The 24,493-nt window shown below is 37.2% G+C and overlaps 3 protein-coding genes across 5 annotated transcripts in view; 2 read left to right on the top strand and 1 right to left on the bottom strand.

The window, feature by feature from the left end:
• Positions 1-1,236: 1,236 nt before the first annotated feature.
• Karybeta3 (karyopherin beta 3) lies at positions 1,237-7,203 on the bottom strand. Its single transcript, XM_066405921.1, has 13 exons — positions 7,067-7,203; positions 6,401-6,712; positions 5,682-5,996; positions 5,292-5,631; positions 5,029-5,240; positions 4,792-4,936; positions 4,358-4,633; positions 4,124-4,299; positions 3,836-4,019; positions 3,582-3,771; positions 3,148-3,403; positions 2,445-3,063; positions 1,237-2,190 (listed from the first exon to the last, which is right to left on the bottom strand). Exons 1-13 carry the CDS (start codon positions 7,145-7,147, stop codon positions 1,973-1,975), a joined length of 3,324 nt encoding a protein of 1,107 aa, XP_066262018.1. The 5' UTR covers positions 7,148-7,203; the 3' UTR covers positions 1,237-1,972.
• A 391-nt stretch (positions 7,204-7,594) lies between these two features.
• On the top strand, positions 7,595-10,271 carry Fip1 (Factor interacting with poly(A) polymerase 1). Its single transcript, XM_066405438.1, has 8 exons — positions 7,595-7,614; positions 7,848-8,008; positions 8,345-8,603; positions 8,664-8,895; positions 8,954-9,113; positions 9,168-9,342; positions 9,583-9,796; positions 9,971-10,271. The coding sequence occupies exons 2-8, from the start codon at positions 7,850-7,852 to the stop codon at positions 10,086-10,088; spliced, it is 1,317 nt and encodes a 438-aa protein (XP_066261535.1). The 5' UTR covers positions 7,595-7,614; positions 7,848-7,849; the 3' UTR covers positions 10,089-10,271.
• Positions 10,272-11,193: 922 nt separating this feature from the next.
• The window catches only part of mtd (mustard), a 47,367-nt gene continuing 34,067 nt past the window's right edge, over positions 11,194-24,493 (top strand). Inside the window, exons 1-2 of one of the 3 annotated variants that reach the window (XM_066405595.1) lie at positions 11,194-11,587; positions 14,785-14,956. In XM_066405595.1, the coding sequence (XP_066261692.1) occupies positions 14,856-14,956 (101 nt within the window). In that variant the 5' untranslated portion in view covers positions 11,194-11,587; positions 14,785-14,855. The remainder of the gene's footprint in view (positions 11,588-14,784; positions 14,957-24,493) is intronic. The other 2 variants (XM_066405596.1, XM_066405599.1) reach the window with 2 other exon arrangements.

Genomic DNA, 24,493 nt, shown 5'->3' with positions numbered 1-24,493 from the left:
TAAACACGGGGTCGCATAGGGATACTAACCGTACACGTTGCAGTATTTACCCAATAACTGCAATAAGGTATTGAACAAGGTTTAAGTGGACGCATCTTTACCTAAATTTTTAATTGGTTTCCTTGTAATATTGTTTTGTTTAATAAGGCTTAATTTAAATTTATGGGAAATTGCTTCTTTATTTTTTTACACAGTTTTAAATATATATTTTTCAGGCATGGCTTCAGTATAAAATTTTTCGTAAAAAAAATTTAATGGTATGCACTTTACCTCGGAATTTGGTCTTCGCAAAATCAGTGGCGTACATTCCAATTTCGTACCAAAAAAAAATTGCTGAAAACTAAGTGCTCCAATTTGGGCGAGATTGGGTTCCGCAGTAGGCATACGATACAGCTTTGATATGCCACGGTCAAAATTCGAATCGGACAACTTCGATTTTTTGGCCCAAAAATTTTCATGATGTATAGTCCATGATATTTTTTGGACCCAAAAATCGAAGTTGTCCGATTTGAGTTTTGACCGTGGCATATCAAAGCTGTATCGTATGCCTACTGCGGAACCCAATCTCGTTGAAATCGAAATACTCAATTTTCAGTTTTTTTTTTGGTACGAAATTGGGATGTACGCCACTGTTTTTGTGAGGGGAAAATTTGTTGGTAAAATTTTGCTCAAAGAACTTTCACAATCTGCAGTTCACTAATAAATCTAGTTCGTTAAAGACTAATTTCTGGTAAAAATTATAAAATTTGTGGCATAAAAAAATTCAGTTACTCCGGTTTTAAAATTATTTGCGTTCGAAAATCGAAATGCAAAAGCTGCCATTCAACAGTAGCCAAAATAACTATTTCTTTTTAAAATTGATACTCGGGATTATGATATATTTGGAATAACAGTGTTTCGTTCGCCCTTGCTAAAAATTATGGGTACAAAAGGAAAAAATGTCCGTTTATAAGCGATCACATGAGTAGTATTCATTTGTATTGTGGGTTGCTTGATATGATGCTATCTATACACCGCTAAATCCAAACCAAATATTCCATTGTTTTATATGGCGCCATCTAGGAGTGAGTAGCCAAACTGAGCATTGTTTGGTAGAAGGAATTTGTTCCCGTTTAGTAACTCGTACTGTGCTTCGCCGTTAGGCGGCACCACCAGTCAGGACAAAATAAAGTTACGTTACGGTACGTAAACACGATTTTTTCCTTTAATTTCTGTTGATGAAAATAAAAACACTCATTTAAAGCTATTATTGTATATAAAGTTCTATTTAGCCAGACAAACTTGAATCGGATAACTTGTTAAAACAAAGCTGATCTTGATAACCGAAGGTGGTATTTATTAAAGTGCCACTAACATAATATGCAACAACGAACAGCCACTTTCGATTATACACGTCCCTCAGGCCCAATTGGACAAGGTTGTAGGAATTTTTAATATTATTGATTCACTTACGAATTCTAAACAATTAAATGTGTATTGCCCTCGACTTCAACCTAGTCTTATGCATCTAAATGGAGAATTCATCGGTTTCATTAGCATTTAGTATTAATACATGCCTTACAAGAATAAGTGTGATCTCTAAACATCACTTGAAATGATTGCAGCCAATGAACTAACTATTTTCAAAAACGATAGGAAGATACATAGTTGTTATTTATAACCAGAGGACCGAAACGAATAAATTCTGTTACATGAAAGTCAAAATATCACATGCATTTAAGGCCTGCATTTACTGTCGTAACCTAAGAGACATTTCCTAGGAAAGTATCTCTGAGATCACAAACAACACAGGCATAAACTTTGCGTCCAATTATTTACAGAGAAATATTAATAAATACCATTACAACGATGACATCCAATAGAACGGACATAATCTCTCACTGATATACAAAAATAACATAGCATTTTTAATCTAAGACCTATTATCTTTTTTTTGACAAAAAAAAAAACAATAAATAAGAAGTTTTAATTACTAAGACGCGGTCGAAGAGTGCAGGGCGGCGTGTAAAGCTTGCTGTTGTTCTGGCGTCATCGTTTGGACGACTGTTTGGAAAAATGTATCGTTTGACTGAACTTGTCTCACTATATTCAGCATTCGGGCGCCTTCAGTCGAACTTGGCTCAAGCACTTCGTTGTTGAAGGCTTCCGCAATGATGTGAATTATTTTGGGTATGTTCGCGTTGTTAACACCTGAAAGGAGAGTGAAAGTTGTACAATGCACATACTACGATCAAAATATCCCATAATTCCTTTTTTATATAGAGAATTAGGTAAGATGAGGAAAATACTCAATTATCAATGTAATTAAATTAGGACTTATTAAACTTCTGATTACAAAATCTGAAGCACCCAGTATATTACATATTGTTATTTCTTTCTCATTAGAGTTAAAAATTAACCCTATATTACCTGCCAAATTATAATAACAAAACACCCATACATACCTATAACTGCTTGATTATTCTGCTCTATCAAATCGCATAAATATCCATAAATATACGGCGCTTCATCCGTCTCTTCAGTTACAGGCAACCAAGAGAACCAAATTGGGATAATTTCTGTCAAGTTAATTTGCGAGTTGTTATACTTCATTATTTTTGTCACCGCTGAAATAGCATTCTCTGTCGCATTTAAATTTCTGGGATCTCTTGATTGAGAGTCGTTTATAACCTCCACCAAAACTGGTAGGATTTTCGATAATTCTGTGGCAAATTGTTCGCCCCCAAACTGGGCCAGGACGCCCCAACCGTAAGCCGCTGCTTGTCGTACTTCGACGCTTTTATCTCTAACATAAACCGCCAAGGGTTCAAGGAAGTATCGCTGGTATTTGCAGCAGGCGGGACCTGTGAATTCAATGACGTCGTCGAAGACACAAATGCCCCACTGCCTGTCGGCCGAACTTCTATTGGGTGCAAGGAGGTTAACGAAGTGATTTAGTAGTTGATCGAAGAGAGGGATGAAATTCTCTCCATACACTGTGAAGAGTGAATGTATGACGTCCGCTACTTTACTGAGAATATAAATGTCGTCGGATTCTTCGTCCTCTAGTTGTTCTTGAACGTCCTGGAAAGAACATGTAATTTTTTCGGTCAAAAATTTTACAACTCTAATTTCGTACTCTTGATATTAAAAAACTGAGGAACTTACCTCATCATAGTCTTCATCTAAATGCTTTTTATGTCTGTCGTTGGCCCTGTCAAAGTGTTCGGTCATCAGTTTGTCAGCGATTCTTAAAATCTCAGTCATTGATTCTTGGCTTATGTATGAAGGTCCCAATTTCAGGATACATCTGGCCAGCGAGTCTAACATTACGAGTAATACTTCATTTTCGGGTTCGGTATCTAGGGCTCGCAATAAATCTGGGCAAATGAAGAGCCACATATCGTTGACGAATGCCGGGCCTCTGTTTTGAAAAAGAAACAAAGAATTGCCAAAAATAATGTTAATACTAACATAAAGACAAATAACTCAACAAGGATTTTCGTCTGAGTCTTTAGTAAACGATGAACTGAGAATCAACAGAAAAGAATAGAAAGCAGAAAATAATAAGAATTCATGTAGTTATTTTATTATTTTCTCACCTGCACATAACGCATTCTAACAGCCATGGTAGAGATTCAGCGGCTGCGTTTCGTACACCATCATGAAAGTAAAATTTTAACATCGGGACCATCAGTTTTACAATCTCTTCAGCGTAGGGCGCGAACGCGTCCTTTAATTCACGAGCATAGCATGCTAACATCATGCAAGCCGCAGCTTTATCCTCCAAGCCTATAAACAGAATACCATCAGATAGTCTCTTTATAATGGATTTACTCGTTACAAGTAAACTTACCGGCTGTGCGAATACCGAAATTCTTCTGTTCCCCGAGCGAAATGAACTGCCATTCATCATCTTGACCTTCTACACCAGCCATTTCATCGCTGTCCAAAAGAGCTACGTCGGGTTTCATGGATGCAGTTCTCACAACAGAACTCATCACCAGGGGTAAGTATGGCTCAAAATTTTTTCCTAAAACCTATAAAAACAACATGATATACTAATAAACTGAATATCAAACGAATCAGAATTGTCTATGAATTTTGAGACAAAAACACTACAATCCCTATTCCCATTCCATACTTGACATATCCTTGACCAGGCCGATATTAAGTAGCTAGTTTGAGGATCATCATCTGGAAGCTCTATCCCATTTCCGTGGGTTTTGAGTAACATGTCCATGACTTGGGTGGCGTCTGCACTGAATTTCTCAGGGCCCACAGCAGTGCCTATCAAGGTGACGCACTCAATGGCCTTACCTAAATAAAAGAAAACCATCCAAAATATTCTTGTTAATATCAGCTATTAAATATTAACCTCTGAGCAGCTTATATTCTTCTTTGTTGGCATTTTGAATAATGTATTTCAAACAGGGCATCAGACGATCGTAATAGGTGACGAATTCGTTCTCAGCAGTGTCGGCGACACTTGCTATTGTTGTGACGACTTGTTCCAAAACGAGTTTGGTTCCCTTTTCCACCAGCTCGTTCACTTTTGAGGTCAGGATGGTTTCAAGTTTTGCCATGAGGGGTTCAAGGTAACCGCTTAGGATGTGTTTGGGACAATCTTCGGCGAAGTTTACTAAGGCGGCACCTAAGTAAAAGAACGATTCCAATATTACTAGGTCTTTTCTGTAATGAAAAACAGACGCCTCAACGCAAATCAAAATTTAAATTGAGTATCTCAAACGCTGCAAGAGTTATAGGAAAAATTGTAAAATAAGATAACTACTCAAGAGGTATTCTGCTTACCTGCGTGTGCTTGAACTCTTGGATTGGCGTTATCGTCTAACAGCATAAGTAATCCGGGAACTACCCGATCGTGGAACTTTTTCTCAAAAACCGGAGCAAAGTCTGAAGACATCTGACCAATGGCGTTGCAAGCTGCGTACCTCACCTAACGATATGATTTTACATTGTTGATTATTCAAGTATAAATATACTTGAATTCTTAAACAGACCTCCCTTAAACGTGGAGGAAAAGCTTACCCTTGGATGTGGGTCCTGTAAGTATCTTACGATGCTTTCCATAACCCCCGGTACACCCTCCATAATCTGCGGCAACATCGGTTCCATTTGTTTCTGACAACCTTCGCCAATAGCACTAATTGCCATTAAAGCGGCATGCCGTTGCTTCCAATTTGGGTTGCTCAGCATTTGGGGAATATTTGATGTTACCAAAGGTAAAATCACCTTTCCTCCTGTGAACATCATTGTCTTGTCAATGATCATTAGAAGTCAATTGCTAGTACCTAATCCTGTAGCTAGTCGATCTAATGCCGCTTCGGCAATCACATTATTACTATCAGTATCTTCGTCCAGCTGTTCGTCCGATTCCGCCCAATTTTCTTCGTCTTCTAAGTCGGCCATGAACTGCAAAATAAGAGGCACTAACTGCTCCATATATTTGCCTGCCATCTTTCTGATCATTGCCGGTGCTACTTCTGCCAGGGTAACCATTACTTCCAAGCCTAAGGTTCTCCAACTGTCGAGCGCCCCTGAATCTCTGAACAATTTCATACTCATTTCGAATATATTTATCAACTGAGGTCTAAGATATTTGGGGGTATTCTCGGCCAGATCAATCAGCACCTAGGGGAAACCTAGGATATTTAAGAAGTCACTCTTCCTTACATACATACTTTCAAAACATTATCATCATCATGATGTTGAATGCTTTCAGCAATCACAGCGAGCATAGGTGTCAAAAGATCAGCAAAATGTTTCAAAATTTGTGTTTCTTTGTCGTTGATTAAAATGAAGGCGCCAACAGCTCTGACAGCTTGGAATCTAACTTCATATGCTTCGGTCGGTTGCAGACTTTGCATCAGCATTTGTTTAATCAGGTCTAGATAATTGTTTTGTTGGTTTCCAAATACGCCTGGCACACTTGTGAACATTGTTAAGGCAGATTCCTTGAGTTGCGGATTTGGGTCATTTGCGCAGTGGAAAAGGAACTGCAAAAAAAAGGAAAAAACAGGGTTTATATATGCAGAAACTATCAATGCCCCATTAAAACTAAATAAACTAGGGTTCAGTTTTTTACTCCTACAGACATAAAATTTGTTATCGTTTCTGTGTTAGATAAAGTTACCATTTAGAAACACTTCCTTCTCTGTGGTTTGTTACACACTTGTTTTTGTAAGAAATATACAAGTTAACATGCAAAAGAAGCTTGAAAATTATATTGTGTTAAATATAAATGGCAGTGTACCAATTCATGATTTTTAAGTCATATTACACTAATTCATCACTTCATAATTTAATTCAAATCCTTTTCAATTAACAGGTAACAGTTAAGAATATTTTGCATGTTAGGCAGAACTGGCTCTGATTGAAAACACATTCAAATACATCTTACCTGCAAAAACTCAGGCCACTGGTTATTTCCTTCATCATCTATAAGATTCCTGGCCACTTCAGCTACAACTTCGCAAACTTTATGTCTTAGCAATTCAGATCGAACCTGTTGCACAGCAAGTAAGACTTGCTCTTTGAGCTGAGTCTGACTCTCTGGTGGAAGTTTAGGAAAGAAGTCCGTAAAATCATTAGAGAAGACTCTCCGTAATAAGACTGCAGATATTTGCCTAACTTCAGTGTCAAGGTTTGCATTGTGAATTGCACCGAGTAAATAACTGATTTTTCTCTCTATTGGTATGTTGCTGTAAACTTCCTAAGAAAAAAAAATTGTGGTCAAGCTATGGTTAGAGCAGTAAGTACGACTTGGGTGAGCATTTTGGCGCCCTTTGTGAGCATATACATAGGGTGATGTTGAAGGTGGAAAAAGATGCTCATATTGTTATTAGGGTAAGTTAAGGTGTCAAATTTGATCATAAAATTAATATATGCGCATAATTATGATGATTCATGGTATTTTTTTGCGACAGCATGTTGTATTGGAACATTGGGACTCCAACACGTTGCAGAAAGACCGCAAACAAAGCAAAAATATGCCAACACCAAACATTGCCTCTAGCTCGAAAGCCTGTTAATGGACAAAGGGAAATGATAGGATTAAATAGCTTACCTCGGCTTGAGATCGGATGGCGTTATCAGTGGATAACAGAGATGTTAATATGTGACAAAATTGTTCCTGATCGGCGGCCATGGCGCCTTGTGCATGAAAAGATGAAATTGTCAATGCCGTCAATTCAACCTGATCCAAGCGCCAAAACAAAAATTTGACTCTGACATTTAACTTGACATTTTATGGAGCTTCCGAAATGGAAGATTGGTAATAGAACAGCTTCTTACTAATCAAAGTGCACTAGTGTAATAAGAGCAGATATATCCTCATTTAGTTAGGTTGACAGCGTACTGATATAATAAAATTGATTCTAGATAAATCGTTTTTCTTATCTTAAAAACATCCCAAAGCACACAGAAATATAGGGAATTAGATTCTCAATTCTTCTCTGTATCCTTCTCATTCTCTTGGTTAATTGTAACGAGTTTGACACCATACAGTACACCAAGTCCGATATCGACATCGTCCAAATTCGATAATCTGACTGATTTTTCTATTGGTTTGGTTTTGTATTTGTATTTATTTTATTCATAGAATATTTTTGTTGGGTGAGTTGTTTTTAATTAATTACGTAAAAATATTAAAATACCTCCACTATATATTTACGGATTTTACGCGTGCTTGTGTTAATCTTAGAATATAAAACATGATGTTTTATATTCTAAGGTGCTAATCTAGTCTGCAACCTCAACCTCTGATTTCTCGGAGTCCTGAGTTCTCAGCTAGTCCTGCATACTTAACCGGTTTATATGTGTCTTGTTTATCCCTAAATTTATACAAGACATGGCAGACGATATTGAAAATGATGATCAGTGGTTATATGGAGATAATCCTGATGGCTCTACACCTCAAGAACAAGCAGACCAATTCTTGCAACCAATAGACCCCACAGAAGGTCCAGTGTCTTCTCCTGCAAAGCCTGTTCCTGATGACTATCCGGAGGTAGGCATCCTTAACTCAAACTAACTTGCACATATCAAGATTCACCATATTTATGTACCAAGATGCAGCTTTAGATATATTATTTAAAACAAAAAAGCTAACAAAATAAAGATTGCATCACTCAAGGCAAGAAAAGCTATTAAAAAATTTGGTATAAAATATTTGATCAAGTCAACATTCTAAAGTTCATAAATCAGATATCTATTAAGAGCAATTTAAGTTAATACTCATTCCAGTAATATCTTATGTTTGGAGTTCCTTTAATAAACTATTTTTGTTTTATTTACACTTGCACCTACTTTAATGAAGAAAAACCTATTAAAATTCATTAAATAGATTACTCCAGATGGAAGCATAGAAAGAAGGATCTTGCAGAATCCTCCAGAAGATGATGGACCTCCAGGAGTAGATGAACCTTTGGAGGAACTCGAAAACGGTGATACAGCACAGGAGAGAGAGGATGAAGAAGTGAAGCAAAATGGAGATGATGAAGAAGATCTAGAAGATGACAGTGATGATGATGTGAATGTTGTTATTGGCGATATTAAAACTACAACTTCTGCTTCATACACACAACAGCATAGCATTAAAAGAGGTCACTTTATCAAGTTTGTTTGATACAGTTGTGTGTTGAAAGTAATAATTTTTGCTTTAGGTGGCCTTTCCACTACAATTGGAGATAAAAGCAAACAAGTACAACAGACTGGGAAATTTCAAATAGAAGAATTTGAGCAGATTGGTACAATTAATGGAGTACCTGCATCTGATTATAACTTAGATTCTCTAGAGGATAAACCCTGGAGGAAACCTGGTGCTGACATAACAGATTATTTTAATTATGGGTTTAATGAGGACACTTGGAAGGCTTATTGTGAACGGCAGAAACGGTAACGATTGTAGTTTTTTAAAGCACTAGATTTCTAGTTAAAAATTATTTTGTTCTAGAATTCGTATCAATGAATCTGGTGTGGGCATGATGGCATTAAATTCCATAGGCCTTCCCAGAGGGCCAGTGATTGTAAATGATATCAATAAGTATCCAAATCAAAACTACATGCCAGTACCCCCTCCATCAAATGACACCCCCAAAATGAATACAATACAAGTATTGCAAGTTGTTTTCTTATTTATAGTGTAGTGAATAGTTTTATGGTTGTAGGTAATGACAGCTGATAGAAGAGAATACAGCAGGAAACCAGGATTTCCTGATATGACCATGCCTCCACCAATGAGCTATGGTGAACCATTAATTCCTCCACCAGAATATGGCTTTAATTTAGAACTAGAACCTTTTTATGGGGGTGGCTATGAGCCTACTCAGGACTCTCAGTGGAGTAAGTAAATAGTTGAGTATTCTTAAGTCTATTCAGAAGTAACCAGGCAAACAGCTGGTAACTCTTTAACTTCTATAACATAGGTGGTACTTGAAAGTTTATAAAATAGTTTTTTATTGCCACTTGGATGTTCACACAACATAACGCAAGCAAAAATCGTTTTTAATTGAAGTCATGATTTCCACACACGTTTTAAACCAAAGAAAATCGCCAATATTAACACTATTATATTTTTTTAAGTGGAAGGACAAGGTAATCCACACTGGCAGCCAACTGAAATAAAAACCTTGACAGGGGGCAGTCCGCCCAGACCTGCGCATATGATGGGCGTGCCTCAGTTCAGGAGGTCTCTGAGTAGAAGAAGCAGTTCCAGGGATAGAGAGCGTGAAAGGGACAGGGAGCATGATAGCCGAGGAAGATCCATACGACCGATGAGGGATCTCGAAAGGGAAAAGTGAGTAGTGCATTGAGTATGGATTTGTTTAACACTCTTGTTTGGTTTTAAACAGGGAATTGGATATATTTACGATTCAAATCTGTTTTAATAAAAGTTCTTAAGGCTTTGATGTGAAAATATTTGCTTTTTAAGTAGACATTTGAAGAGAACAAATTTTGACACTTTCCTTAGATCTAGGCGGAGGGAACGGTCTCGAAGTCGAACGAGGAAACATAAGTCGAGGTCCAGAAGTCCCAATCATAGACCGCATAAAAAGAAGAAGTCCAGGCGTCATGAAGATAGTGATTGAGTGCGGTTCTTTTGAATTTTTTTTACACATGTGGTCGATAACAGTTGTTTCTCCATATTCAGTATAATTTTGCGTTGCTTATACACCTTTTATTGTAAACTCTCCATATCAGGATCGAAGTCATGAAATAATTCTATATCTCAGTATGGTGTTAGGCTAATAAGAATATAGTTTTACTTAGAAGTTCTTCATTTCGTGTGTTATTTTATATTTAAAGCATAGAGCACTTCACATCAAACGTCAAATGAGTTATTTCAAATAAAAAGTAACGGTTTACCACAGAAAATAGGTGTTTTTCCCCCCAGGATACCCATGACAAAGTGGAAGCGCACATCTTGAATATGTCCCTGAAATTAGGGAAAATTAGTTTTGGGCGTTTCCACAATAGTCAAAGATCCGTATTTAAAGAAGGGGAGATGGGATCGATATCTTGAACACCATATGTCTTATTGGAAGGACAATTCGCTTATTGTAAGAAAGAAGAGATTACCAAAAAATATATTAAATTTTTCTTGATTGAACTGACGAGTACTTTTTATTGGTAGTTTTGAGCAATTAATTTTACATTTTTTGTAATATCTCAGAAATCAAAAGTAATTTGGCAATGCTGCTTGTGACATGTTAAAAATCCCCAACATAGTTGCTTTTTCCTCTTTAACCGATATACTTTCACTGTTCGACCGCAAGTAGGCATACTTAAATAAGACACCCTGTAGAGGCTGTCTTCGAAATGCGCACCACAAATAGGCCTTGACGAAATGGGAAGAAAATCAGTATGACTATAGCTGCGCAGAACTTTGCTTGTTGAGTACAGGGTGTTAAGTGTTATTTCAAAAAATGTGTAATTGAGAATTTTCAAAGAATCTTATCCTCTCTGTCTTTCCTTAACAAGGCATTCTTGTAATGTCATTTACATCTCAAACTAGCGTTATTTTCCGATATAGAGGTCGTGATTAAAGGCTGCATAGTAGCATTAGAACTTGAAACACACTGTATATTTGACGGATTTTCGAGTTGCTTGGCAACGTTGCAAGGGCGGCCGTTCGCCGGGTTGCCGGCGTTGCGATCGTGATCGATGAAATCTGGCGGCTGCGCCGCGCGCCGAACTTCTGTTCTTCTGTCAAATTTTTTACAGATTTGTGATTTGTTTCCATACCCAAGTTTCAAGTGTATACTCCTCTCGATATTGATTAATTTTTGTAATTGTGCGTACTTATTTCCGTTGATTGTGCTGTTTTATCACCGAACAAGACAAATAATTCTGCGTTCGGTCCAAAAACACTTCAAGCACCCACCGCAGATCGCGTATAATGTGACAATATACCAATTCCGGTGCTTGCTCTGTACTCTTGCTTACCTTCCGGACAGTTAAAAAAAATGTTCCGACTGTTTTTACTCGAGATTGTGTGCTAAATCAACTTCAATTTGTGCTATTTTAGCAGTCCCACAGGTCAACAACAAGTTCATAGAATTTGCTTGAACAGCATTCCACACAACATGTAAGTAGAAGTCGCTTTCCTGTGCAATGTTATTATACGAATTGTGTTATTATTCAATGGGTTTAAACACTTTCGTGCATCAAATTTAGAGAAGGTAAGTTGTCTTTAGCCAGAACTTAGCCCTAGTTTTATGTATCCCTGTCCATACCTCTTAAAGTGCACCCCAGAGGGATGTAAAGTTTAACTTAAACAAGTAAATAAATCAGTCTCCTTTATCAGTTCTCATTTATGTCATAACAGTTATGCTACATGAGTATTTGCTTAAGTCAAAAGGGAAATATTAGCACAGTGATCTAATCCCTATCCCTCTGTTTTCCCCTTGAGAGAGATAGTAAATAAACCACTGGCTTTGTCTATTCGAGGTCAAGGCTTCAAGGTCAGCAAGAGGGCCCCTACCCCTTTTATCACCACGTCTATGCTCCTTTATTATGGTTCCCAGATTTTGCATTTTCCCTAGGGGATTATTTAGGATTAGTGGAGAGTTCTTTTGCATGTTTCCCCATTAGGTATCCTTGTTGTTGTTGTCTCTAAAAGTTAGTTTTAGACTGGAAGCATGCCCAGGCAAAAGAGATATGGACACCTCTTGGGGCAGCCAAATGTTGCAAACTAGAGTCGAAATAAAAGTAGGTACAGGGCATTTGAAGTGTGACTGAAAGCCCCTTCAAAAATCAAAAAGCACTTTTGTGTCTTCATACTTGTACAGTTTAAAAAATACAGTTATAAATATAAAGTTTGTTCTAACTGGATAGTCAACCATCTTAGAACAGGTCGAGAGCCTTGAGCAACTCATGTTGCGGATTTGAACTCGAAATGAGTAATGCACTTGCCCAGAAAGGCTCTTAAAGGTGAATTCTGGGAGTGCTCATGAGATTGTTTCTTTGTGGCTTTGGACAAGTCATTTTTATAGTGGACCGTCCTATATGTTAGAATCTTAATAAATGGGCTTTTCATGCTGGTTTCAAAAAATATGGGCTTCACGAATTATTTGTGTTCCACTCTAGCATAGATACCATTCTTCAACTGTGTCACTTACCAGGCCAATTATAAAAAAAAGAATAAAAACGCAATTGACAATAAAGTTTAGGAGCTGCTAGGGATGGTCAGTGGTAAATGATGACTTGGCCTGCGCTACAGGTTGCGGGTATGTGATTATCTGATAAACTTGGCCTTTGACATTGAACTTTGTTGTCTATTGGTGGTACAGTCACCAGCACTATCAGGCTCTGTTTTTTTTTCACGCAGTAACCAGGAAAACTAGGGGTAGATCGCTGATGATATTTTTGTACAAAAACCGTCCATTGGAAATACCTTAAAATATTTTGAAAAAGCCCAGAAAATTACCGGAAATATCTTGAAAATACCTTGAAATACTTACCCTTATACCCAAAACGAACATACTTATTCATATGAGCTATAATAAGGGCATTGCATGGATGTGATTAGAAATGGAAAAAACCGCGCGTGCACGAGTGCTTGTTTGCTATGAGTTCAAATGCTACGCATTCGTAGCACTTTGTAGAATATTTGCCTCATAGACATTCTTTTTCTTCCCCCATCAACATCATTCTCTACATTCGAATTTCAAACCGCAAACGATCGATCCATATAATTTTTCGTGTTTTGTGTAGCAACAATTACAGTAGCGCCATGAACAGTGACATCATTGGTCGATAATTGGCAGAGCTCACACCCCCAGCAGGCGCCTGGGGTGTAAACTGTGCTTAGCGCTAAACGGTGCTTTAAGCATAGAACACTTGGTCCAAATGGTTGATGCCCGCAGTTACCTCGATTGCATGCGGTTTTCGTAAAGTTTTACCGGCTTAGTTCTCTTCCTACCGTTAACGGTGACATAAAAGCCAATTTTCTGGATATTGCAGTAATCTTAAAATATCTTTTGAATACGAAAGTGGCAATAAATTCCACATTAGATCCCGACGAATTTTGCTTATTTAATCATTAATAAAAAAGTGCCACACGGTGTACACCAGGTGAGGATTCCCCTGGGGCTTACAATCTTCAAAGACGACTTAAAGGAACTTATCTCTAGGAAAAAAAGTTTACACGATGGGCCACGGCTGTCGATATATTAAGGATTTTTTGATAAATAAATTGTACTTTCAGTTTGTTATCCCTCCAGTACAATCCACGAAACGTGTTGCATGAAATCGTTTCTGAGATGTATCAGTTGCAGAGCGGTTATATTTATAGGCCCAATTTAAAAGTTTATTTCATTGAATGTAATTTGTCATTGCAGAGCGAGTCGCAGAGAGTAATAAATAAAGCAAGATATTAGGTGTATATCAAACACTTAAAAACAATCATCTTTTATTAATTCTGGAATTAAAGAGATTTTTATTTGTTTGTGCAGTAGCAAGAGCTATTAATATCACCCAAATGAACAAGGAGTTGTTGTGCGTGTGCTGAGATACCTACTTAGCACCCTCTAAATAAATATTTTTCTGAATATTGGGGAGCGTAAAATAGGTGTAGAGACGCAACTTTTAAGGGGGATAAAAATTATTTTTATTTCACCACTGGCATCCCCATTGATGTGACCCTGAACGTTTTTAACGAAAAATATGATACGCCACTGTTTTTTTGTAAAAATAATTTTCTCAATGCTCCATATTTTTGTGAAAAAAAGGTCTCCAAAAATTTTTCTGCCGCCCTGTATGGCAGGAAGCGAAAACGATCCTATGTTCATATGAACTTTTTTTCTTAAAATAATCCACAGATTCACTCTCCGAATTTTTGACATACTGTTATGAAACACTCTGTATAATACAAATTAAAACACGTGCTAATTAATGTAATCTTACGGGTAGGTGACTGCTCATTTTGAATGGATTAATTAAAGATGGACTGTTTTCCTTAGAACAAATAATACGACCAAACAAGCGTCGAATATGGTTATTATAGGACTCTGTTATTACATTCATTAGCAGTTAGTTGAGAGACACGATGTGTACATTAACCCATATAGATAAAATTGCGAATACAACTGTTCACGTTTGGGTTCGAAGTTTCACGCAACCTGCATACTACATACTACCCCTGTTGACGTAAGCAAAACCTGCATACCACCCCTTTCGATACTATGAGAGTTATTTGTTAGTTCCGATTTCTTTTAAATTTTATTTATTACACACTTTCTGCCTGTTTTAAATATTCTTTTTTTTTATTCCGTTTCTTTTCAGATTTGTTTTACCCGATCACTCTGTAGTGTTCATGTTCATTTCACCCACACCAACTGTCTCGACACTTTACCATGTCTACGCCGTCGGGGAATGATCTAAGAGATCAAAGGTCCTATTCCGTAGGGGCTAGGCTCTCGTTCCGCAGCTTTTTCAAAGATGCTGGACAAAAGCAGTAAGTTTTTTGTTCTCCTGGTGATTTGCAAATAAAAATGGTGTGTGGGTATTGGGATTTGGAGTGGAAACATAAAATCATGCTTGCGGAACGCAATAATATAAATTGGTTTACCACCATAGCGAATAAGTCGTGAACCATGAGGTAACAGGTAGGTAAGATGTTGAATGCTTGTCTTCTTATTGGGGTCTTGTTGGGGATATACAAGGTGGTGAAAATGTCGACGCCCCTTATTGATATATCGAGAGCGACGGAAGATCCATCATCGATTTTCGAATTTAGATTTCTGCAAATAATGTTGATTTGGCATTGACGGGAACTTTCGTAAAATTGCAATCACGAAGTGACATTTTTCCAATATAATGCGTGTCTTAAAGAACAGTAATCATGGTTTTATTTAAAAAATTTTGCGGAGTTCAGCGGAGGCGATGTATGGGCGGGAAAAGAGGAAGCTTTTGACAGTTTTGTTTTGTCCGTCTTGTTTGACAAGTTAGCCACTAATTCATGGCGAACAAATCGGACGAAGCGCCTTCACCATGACACCTCACGTCTTATATGTATATGTACCGATTGCGCCACTGTAGGACGCATCTCTGGCGGCAAAACGACGTCATCAGGTTTTTAATACATGGTGACCAGTCAAAAATTCTCGCAAAGAACTGTGGTATCTATCTACACCTATACTTAATATCTGTTAAGAGTTAAAATGCATTCGCTAGTTTCAACTATAGATAAATTCTTTATGGTTACATGTTAAATTTAGAATTCAAATAAATAGATTTTGTATATTTTGAGAAAAAACATGAATGTATTTTTCTGGTTGTTTGTTTATTATTTGTTTGTAAACAGTCATTTTAATGCTGCAAATCATAAAAAGTTCTAAGTATATTTAACTATGGGTTCTTCTTGACGTTTTGGTGAACAGTTTTTGTTGCTACTGCTTTTTAACTATTGGATAGATCAAGAACGTAAAATTGAGTCTGTTAGGAGTAAGGAATGCTGATCTTGGTAAAGGTAAAGAATTAAATAAAGATTAATGATAAATAAATCTTAAACTGGCAGAGTTGTTTCGTCTCTACCATTTGCTGTGTTGATAATTAGTGTCAGCTGGAGTCACGATTGTTTTTATTATCCAGTTCAGGCTTATAATCAAATGCAAAAAAATGTAACTCAGATACTACTGATAGTTCTATAATTGCCACACTATATTAACGCTGACACGTCGGTCTGCTAATGTCTGTTTGTTCCACTGAACAACCTTTCCATGATACATGGTCCGGTTTAGAGACTAATCTAGGCTCAGAGCGCTTATAACTTATAATACGGAACACCTATTTACTTCAGGCGACAATAAATTAGGTGGAGAAACGACACTACATAGGTACTGTATCGCCTTCCTTCCTGCAATTTATATTGAAATTGACAGGTTTTGTATAGGGAATTACAAGATACACGTGTATATGCTTGAAGACATAAATTAATATCAACGCCGCATTTCTTGTTGCAAAAATGCAAGTCCATTAATAAGTTTTGCCTCAATATGTTTTGCATGTGTACAGCTAAGGACGCGGCTTATTAATGTTTCCTTGGTTGGTTTCCCCTCGTGCGATAAGGTCAGTTTTGGTAAATTTTTGAAACGAGTTCGCTTTGTTAGTATTGAGTTGGACTAGCTTCAAGTTTAGGACAATCGCGTTTAAAATGTACATAACCAGTCGATCATATCGTTTTTGGTTGTTTTGGCGTTTAGCGTTACCAATAACAGGCAATTTACAAGGTGTTCTTAAATTTGTCGCTTCGTGTCCACATAATTTATGATTTGTTTCCACATTTCATTACACGTCCGAAATAAAAAGCCCATTCTCATTATTTCCATTATTACACTGACGTGTGTATCGTCGACAAGGTCGGCAATCCCGAGTCCTCGCCCTAGATCTTTCTTGTTCTGTCTTAAAAAAAAAATAGATTGTGGGATAAAGTATGTCTGCAATTTTCTGATACGAATGCGACATAACCGAGATTTATAACGTCCGTCACTTGGACAAGGTTACTACGGTTTATTGTTTGTGAAAATCGAAACGTGCTCAGGTTAATGGGGAGCGGAATTGCGCCATGTAGGGGACCTGGAACTATTGCAGCTCGACACTTACACATATCAATATCTGTTTGTCGTTTTGAATTCTGAGTATCAAATTGTGGGTTATTTTCTGGCATAAATTCCAGAAACTACAAAAAATAATTGTGACACCTTCACGATTCACTGCAATGAAAATCGTTTGACGAATATACTTCCTGACAAGTTTTGGCTAAAGTGCGTAATTTGTGGTAATTATTAATAAAGATGAACTCTGCCGCTCAATCTGTGATAATTTCAAATTTCCGCGGACGATATAAGCTACCAGATCGTATATCACTGCCAAATTAATTGGCTGTGTAACTTGGACGATTTTGATGTCAAATCATATTACAAAGTAACGTTATTTCATGGTGTTGTCATGAATTACTTCGCGTGAATGATTTTTCCTTGAGATACAAATAAATTCCGAGATTATAAGAAATTTGATACCTAATCACCATTTTGTCAAGAAAGGGATGTTCCTGGCCGGTTCTTGACAGGTCACGCCACCGCCTTTGCTGGATAACCCGGCTAATTAAGAAGGATTTAAATCAATTGGTTATTTAAATTAGCTGATTTTTATCAGTCAATGTACGAGTTATTACGAATACATCCATAAAAGTTGAATTATTTCACAACTCATATCTAACGCATGCTTTGGCAAAAATTAATTCATAGAAGCGACCTAAATACAGAAGCATCTTTTGCAACGAGGGGGAATGAAATACTTCAACGTCTGAATGCAAGAATGCTATTTATTTTATCCAAGCCATATGCCTACCGTTGATATGCATGCAAAACTTTATTATAATCTGAACCCGGAAGGCTGTCTCGTCTGCATTAAAATGCTATGCTCCCGCAACTTCATTTAAAACGAGAAGGATCGCATTGTTATCTTAATTGTGTGGTGATTTATAATCGAAAAATTAGATGAGAGATAAAACGATTTAATTAAAAATTTGTTGAAATGCTCGCTCCTGCTGTTATATGTACACAATTTCATAACCACCAGTTGCACAATGAAACTTCAATTAATAACAGTTTTTATTTATAGTGATTCATATTTTCAACAACACGTTTCATGCCAAAACTTCTAGCCTGAGGTGTAAACGTCTCGAAGTGTCACGGTTTTAAATTTATCGTTTCTCATGTAGTCACACTATGTCAGTGGGTGAATTAATGTCCTGCAACGCGGCCTCGCAGAAATTAAGAGTTAAGTCCAAAAAAATCTTAATGATTGCCAACAGCTTGAGGCCATCCTGGCTGACGCAAAAGTAGCAATTGAAAAGAAGGCAATCAGAAATATCGCCATCTTAATTAAGCAGCTCATCGGAATTAGCAATTAGGTGCATGCACTTGATCGCGACCAGCATCCTTGGTTTCGAGATGATAATTGAGATAATCGAGCCTGGTTAATTTTTATTCGCAAAGTGCTTTCTACTACCCAGAGCCCTTAATTGTTTGTTGCTGACCGGGATATTTTCAATTGGCTGAATTGGAAATGCTCTAGGAATTTGCCGCTTAACATGAGATCCGGAGAGATAAATCGCGAAGAACGATTTTGTGGAAATTAAAAATGAGCAAAGATAAGTAGAAATCGGAGCCCTTCAGCTTGAATATTGATGGTTTCAACGCTTGGCTTACCATTTCTACGGACTTCAATTTCTATGCAACTATCTACACAACTCAAATGTAATGCTGTATTCAATTTACCCAACATTCTTCAGCTATATACGATAAATTCATATATTTCGCATCGCTATAATATTCTTCATTTATCTTGGGCTAGAAATTCTTGCTATTTGAATGTTTAATTAACTGTTGAATTTGCTTTCTCACATCTCAAATTACGTATTTCAGATTTTGTCACGCTAAGTTGACTTTGAACAATTTTGCAACAAATGAGAACACGCAAAGATAGTAATCTCGTGTTAATTTAATTAAGAATACACACAGTTTATGTTTGCTTTTCAAATTTTAAATCACTTAATTTGAGAGTTTTAGCTTGTTTGAATGGAAAATTTCGCAAGGTGAGTGGTATTTCACTGAGAAAAAAAATTCAATTTTAAAGACCACTTCACAAATAACTCGTTCGCCAGATTGTCACGAAAATAAAAAGAATTTTCTTAAATAATTGGCGATTGCAGATTTCTACGGAAATGGCCAGGAAACGTAACTGTTAAAATTTTTAGTTATTAAACTCTGAGGTTTTATCCTCTAGGCATTTGTTGCCGGAGCAGGAAGCAAACATTTGCAGGTTAAGCCGGTCGTTTAAAAAATTGAAAAGGGAAGTAAATGTAGATCCGAAAGGAGTGTTTCTTGATACTTAAACGTGTTTTAAAGAGTCGCTAATTATCTGACGTAATCAATTAATAACAACCAACCATCAAATGAGAGTCACGAATTAATAACCACGAAGTAGTGTTAATGCACAATAAATTAACACGGACATGGTGAACGCTGAAAATCCTATATGGACCATCGATTTTTGCCTGTTAATACCTACCTAGCAAATTAAAAACCAATTTTGCTTACTAAAGAACAGACAAATATTTAATGCAAATAAAAAACAAAGTAAATCGTTATTATATTTCGAAGTAGTTTCGGTTCGGATCAGGTTGTCGCTTTTACATTTATAAAAAATATGTTGTTTTTGTCATTACCGAGTTCGGGTACATGATAAATATTGAAATTGCCTGATCGCAGTAATAAATATGAATTTTGTGAGGTGTCCAATGTGTTCGGTGAAAGTTAGATCTGTTATCCAAGACTTCTTGACACTCATAGATAAGTTCGCTTGTTGGAGGTATGCCGGCGAAAGCCAGATTTTCCTAATCTTATAGTTTGTTTGAACAGCACTCCAGGAGCTCGCGAAATTACTGTCTGCTTCTGCACGGAAAAATAACACAAATATTTATCGTCATATTCCGGCTTTTAATTATCCGGTTGGAAATAGCTTGTTTTATTTGGCATCCTTTCATAATTTAATACACCACGCAAATGAGACTCGTTTGCTTGTCTGTCCTAAATTACGCGTTAACATGACATTTAGTGCAGCGGTTGAACTTGAAACATTTTGTGCACTTTTCCACTGGAAATAATATTTATGGTTCAACCGCACGGCGTTAAACCGCCAGACACAGATTCAACACAGTTCACAGCACAGTTCAAAAGCTTCAAACACATAAAACGCCCATTGACATTCCCAAATGCACCTCTTTATTGTCACTTTATGAACACATAATGAATATGCTCGATACATTCCAATAACTGATCCTATTACCATACTTGATCTGATAAGGCCATTAACATTCTGCACGGAGTTCTTCGACGTCTATGGTGAAGCATGGCGCATACTTCCGCAATTTTTATTTCGTTATTAGAACAAAACACCACAGGTTGTCACGAAGGTTTTAGACTGTAAAGATATGAATTTGTTTATGGGTTGAGTAATTTATAATCTATTGTTTCCTGGTGCTGTTGCACTGAGTTTTCGGGCACGTGAATCGGACGCCTTAAAAATTTCCTTTTCGTCTGAATTATTTATTTTGCCGGAAGAGAGGTATGGCGGCCCTCCCTCGCCAAGAACAATAAAAAAAATCGCCAGATCACTTTGATAAATACATTCCGGGGAAAAATATTTGCTAGCAAATTCCCGGAGTATCCGACGCAAGTTGCTTTAGCGATTTTGGGGAGATCTGGCCGTTTTTTTTTCTACGGCTAAATTTCGAATTTGTTTGAGGAATCATTAAGGCCAAACGTTGCCTCAATTAGATCGCATTTAGCCGCTCTAGTAATGTAAGAAACAATGAAAAAATTAGTTGACCTTCAAGGCCTCCTCCACGATCGCAATTACCCAGTGCTGTATTTGATACATATTTTTCTTGCCGGGTGAGTAAATAATCTATTAGATTGCGTGTGCATAATGACTGCCGCTCCTTCATAATGTACCTGAGTATTAATAGTATCAAACAGGTTAATCAAATTATCGCACTGTTATAAATCGTGTATACTACGTCATGTGATCACGCTCTACTAGAGGGGTATGTCTACAGGAAATCCTGCTAATTCTCGCGAAGTGAGAGGGGTGGGGACTAAACTTCTGTCTTAAGTAACACGATTTACACGATATTTTTGGCGCAAAAAATCAGCACTTTCTCCGCGAGTTTATAATGCTTTCAATCCAATTGAGATTTATCTAGGTAATAAGGTTTGGTGCATCTGCTGTGTGTACGCTGGTTGCATAAGGCCGGAGTGTGCAAATTCCGATATTTGCTTACATCAATATCATTTGAATGACAATGCATCGTCGACAAGTACAGTGAACGGCGACACCATGAAAGCTGATTCTGGTTGAAATGACATACATAGCAAGTGTCACGTGACGAGGAAATTGTTTGATGCTCCATTTAAATGCAATACGTTTGGTGAGTTTTAATAGCGTAGCACGCAGCATTGGAACGGAACATGCTTTGAAATTATGCTCGAAATGCGCCTACAACAGGACTGTACGTTGGTACATTGAAAATATTGAGTTTTTTTAATCCATTTCTTCGTATTTCTCCAGACACCAATTCGTCAAGAAGATTCGTTTCATTTTTGTGACAATCTGGTGGATGAGCAAATTGTTAAGTGACGTTTATCCCCTTTTCATTCTTACAAACGAGCAACTCGATGGTTATTTGCAATTTCATCCTAGATCTGGACGTGGATTTCCACAGGACCATTTTTTTCACGAATGCTTTACACGAAAAGGGATTACAAGTCGACACAACAGTCTTGAATATTCCATCTGCCTGTTGTGTAGTTTGATATTTAAGCAATCGTGAATATCCTAATTCCCCATGGTACAGTAATGAGCCTATTATTACCCAAGATAGTGTACAATGGATGTGTGGGTAGATATTGTTGGGCGATATTTGGTTCGCGTAGTTCCGTTGCCAAACCGCTTGAACGGCGCAACATATTTGTTTTTCTAACAAAATAATCTCTCTACTCGAGCTGCTGGAAGATTTGCTACGAATGTGTTTACGCCGTGAAATGTGTTTTATGCAGGATGGCATTAATATTGGCCGCCGCGATTACCAGATTTACGGAAATGTGATTTTTCCCCGGCAGGATAGGAAGATTTGTGGAAAAACAGCAATAACAAATGCCCCAGTATAGAAAATGACCTTCAATCGAGACGATTAAAGTCGAATAAGTTCGACTTTAACCTTCGGCGAAGGGTGCATGTGAGAAAAAATAGGAACAACTTTGAACAGCATCTCTAGTTTTAGTTTGTTGCTGTTACTTAATTAGGTCTACATAAGTAGTGATGATTGTTGAATTTTGCTTTGAGCGAAATTTTAAAAAATTAAAAGAATAAACATGGTTTCGTTTCTAGTTTGCACAAATCTTCTAAATCTGAATACTGGCGCTCCAAAAAATTCCTGGTAAAGGGTGCCAAAACCAAGTTTCCAGATGAAGCTGCATATAATTTTAGCTTTCCTATGAATTCGAGCGTTGGAGATTATCAGTTTTATTCTAATCTACCCAGTTAAGTGGCAGTTGGTTCTACGAATGATCCAAAATAGCCCGTGTCGTTCCAAATGTCAATGCGTACCAAGAGAAATAATAATCCACTTACCATGTCTTTTTGGGCAACCTTCCATGTGACCCTGACCGAGCTTCGTGGTCATGGTTCTAAATTCTAGGACAGCCGACATTTACATGTAACATCTCACGGAGGCTGCCGGTGGGTAGAACCATCATTGTATGCAAGAAGCCTGTGTAAAGGAATTAATGGAAAAGTAGCTATGAGTAAGCGATGCCGTATAATTATGTAAATAGGAATAATCAATCACGAAGCCACAATGTAGCTAATCGAATCTTTTATGCGTACAAAACCTCCCGTGTCGGAACGTTGATCTAGATATTGTAGTGGTTTGTTGCCTTTGAGTTTGATTTATGTCTAGGTGTTGAGTTGTGAAGAATTAAAAAGAAATAAGTAGTCTTATTGCTGATGTATCATTTTGGTCGTTTTTTTCCTGCTGCAAGGCTTCGATTCACAGAACAAAAATTTAAAAGCGGTCCCATCAGCGCGCTTACGTGACTAAGAACTCATACAAAAGATTACGTACGCGCTACTCATCAACTGCTCACCTAATTCCAATCAATTATCATACGGTAACGATAAGGTATTTTATTGCATGCCATTTTCGATATCTGAAACTCATCATTAAAAGAAAGACAAAATTCTCTATAGTATAATAATCAACCAGGCTCATTGATGCGTTTTTCGTCGAAGCGGGATGATTATGCAACATTTCGTAACGGTTCGATATGAAGTTTTACTGTGTGTTCAAGGAATTTATGAAGCAAAATTAACGGTTTTGCAGTGATTATGATTAAACAAATAAAATTTAAGCCAGAGAGAATTAGGAGTCGCAAAGAAGCCAAAAACAATTCCGAAAATGCGCCTCTTCACTTCGGTTAGTGATCATCGGATAAATATTTACGACCTCGTTTTGGGTTAAGTGTGTGATATTCGTAAATTTATCACTGGATAGAGTAGGCAGAAGCAATAAAACCGGGTTACTGTGTAATTTCCTAAAAATCCTATAAAAATAGTCTGCTGAGAACTCGATTTCACAGGGGACAATTTATTTATTAGTTCGGCCCGAAAGTGTTTGCTAACAATAACAGGTTCCACTATAAGTCCATAATAGTCACACAAAACAGATTTCTTGCAAGTGAGAGTCTCGCAGGAATTTCTAAATTTACATCAAACAATGCAGTTACTAAAGACGAGATTCACCACAAGTTGTCAGGTTTATTAGCAAATATTTAAATGTCGATAAACAGACTGACACCACAGCAGCGAGCTTTGCTGACACGAGTGTCCTAAATAACAGTCGTTTTGTTGTCATAACCTCCACACTGAGGATTTAGATTTCGGATCAACGGTTAAAGACTATGTCATACAGTGTGGAACATCCAAATGGAATAAATTCAATATCCGTTTATTTCGACATATGCGAAAAAAATACCGAAACACGTGAATTTTAGGTTTCCCAATTACATCCTGCAACATAAAAACTTCATCCCTAAATTTAACCCCTTTTGAGTGGCAGTTGCCACCCCCAAATTTTTAAATTGGGAGTATGGGATTGTGATACCTCAATTGAAAAGTATTTTCATTCTCTATTCAAAATTGCCATGGGGATTGAATTTGTTTCGTTCGGCTGTTCCACACTGTACACGTCCGCATAAAATGTCTTTTAAAATGTGGCTTTCTGATAAGTTAGACATCAACAGCGTAGAATTTTATACTTGGATTTGTTTGCAATGTTAACAAGTTAAAGATAACTGGCTTTGTGCGTTAGCTATACGGTTAAGTGCATAGCCAACTTTTTGTCACGCATGATCTCATCTAAAACAAT

The sequence above is a fragment of the Euwallacea similis genome, chromosome 2 (genome assembly GCF_039881205.1).
Source record: "Euwallacea similis isolate ESF13 chromosome 2, ESF131.1, whole genome shotgun sequence".
Classification (NCBI taxonomy): domain Eukaryota; kingdom Metazoa; phylum Arthropoda; class Insecta; order Coleoptera; family Curculionidae; genus Euwallacea; species Euwallacea similis.
This window is presented reverse-complemented; position numbering and strand designations above follow the sequence as displayed.

Coding starts and splice junctions, on each gene's coding strand:
- Karybeta3 (XM_066405921.1), bottom strand. CDS start 7,147: ATGGCCGCCGATCAGGAACAATTTTGTCACATATTAACATCTCTGTTA. Junction 5,241..5,291: donor TCGACTAGCTACAGGATTAG/GTACTAGCAATT, acceptor TGATGTTCACAG/GAGGAAAGGTGATTTTACCT. Junction 4,020..4,123: donor CCTGGTCAAGGATATGTCAA/GTATGGAATGGG, acceptor TTGTTTTTATAG/GTTTTAGGAAAAAATTTTGA.
- Fip1 (XM_066405438.1), top strand. CDS start 7,850: ATGGCAGACGATATTGAAAATGATGATCAGTGGTTATATGGAGATAAT. Junction 8,604..8,663: donor ACAGCATAGCATTAAAAGAG/GTCACTTTATCA, acceptor TTTTTGCTTTAG/GTGGCCTTTCCACTACAATT. Junction 8,896..8,953: donor TATTGTGAACGGCAGAAACG/GTAACGATTGTA, acceptor ATTTTGTTCTAG/AATTCGTATCAATGAATCTG.